This window comes from Penaeus monodon, chromosome 27 (assembly GCF_015228065.2).
Source record: "Penaeus monodon isolate SGIC_2016 chromosome 27, NSTDA_Pmon_1, whole genome shotgun sequence".
NCBI classification, from domain to species: Eukaryota; Metazoa; Arthropoda; class Malacostraca; order Decapoda; family Penaeidae; genus Penaeus; species Penaeus monodon.
Window position 1 is genome coordinate 37,313,923 of NC_051412.1, and position 365 is coordinate 37,314,287.

The window sequence follows — 365 nt, forward strand, 5'->3', positions numbered from 1 at the left end:
TTCCTCAAAAACCGCACAACAATGATTCCAAAAGCCACTCCAATCTCCACAGAAACAACAAGTACAGAAAGCGAGGCATAACCGCCCTGCCCACCAAGTTCGGCATCGCGTACACCGCCGTGTTCCTGAACCAGGCCGGGGCGCTCGTCCTGGTGTACACTGACGGCTCTGTCCTGCTGTCTCACGGCGGCACCGAGATGGGCCAGGGACTTCACACCAAGATGATTCAGGTGAGATGTTCAGCGAGGAGGGATACGGACGCATTGTGGTTTGGACAGGAACGAGGTGGGGGGATACAGGCTTACTTTTCTCTTTTGGTTTCGTTGCGTTCGTTGGTGTGTAAGCCTGGTATTTTGGTGTCGTAT

At 54.0% G+C, this 365-nt stretch overlaps 1 protein-coding gene across 1 annotated transcript in view; it reads left to right on the forward strand.

The window, feature by feature from the left end:
- The window catches only part of LOC119590835 (xanthine dehydrogenase/oxidase-like), a gene marked incomplete in the record, with an annotated part of 39,062 nt that overhangs the window by 32,762 nt on the left and 5,935 nt on the right, over positions 1-365 (forward strand). Inside the window, 1 exon segment of the mRNA XM_037939593.1 lies at positions 53-230. Within this exon segment, the coding sequence (XP_037795521.1) occupies positions 53-230 (178 nt within the window).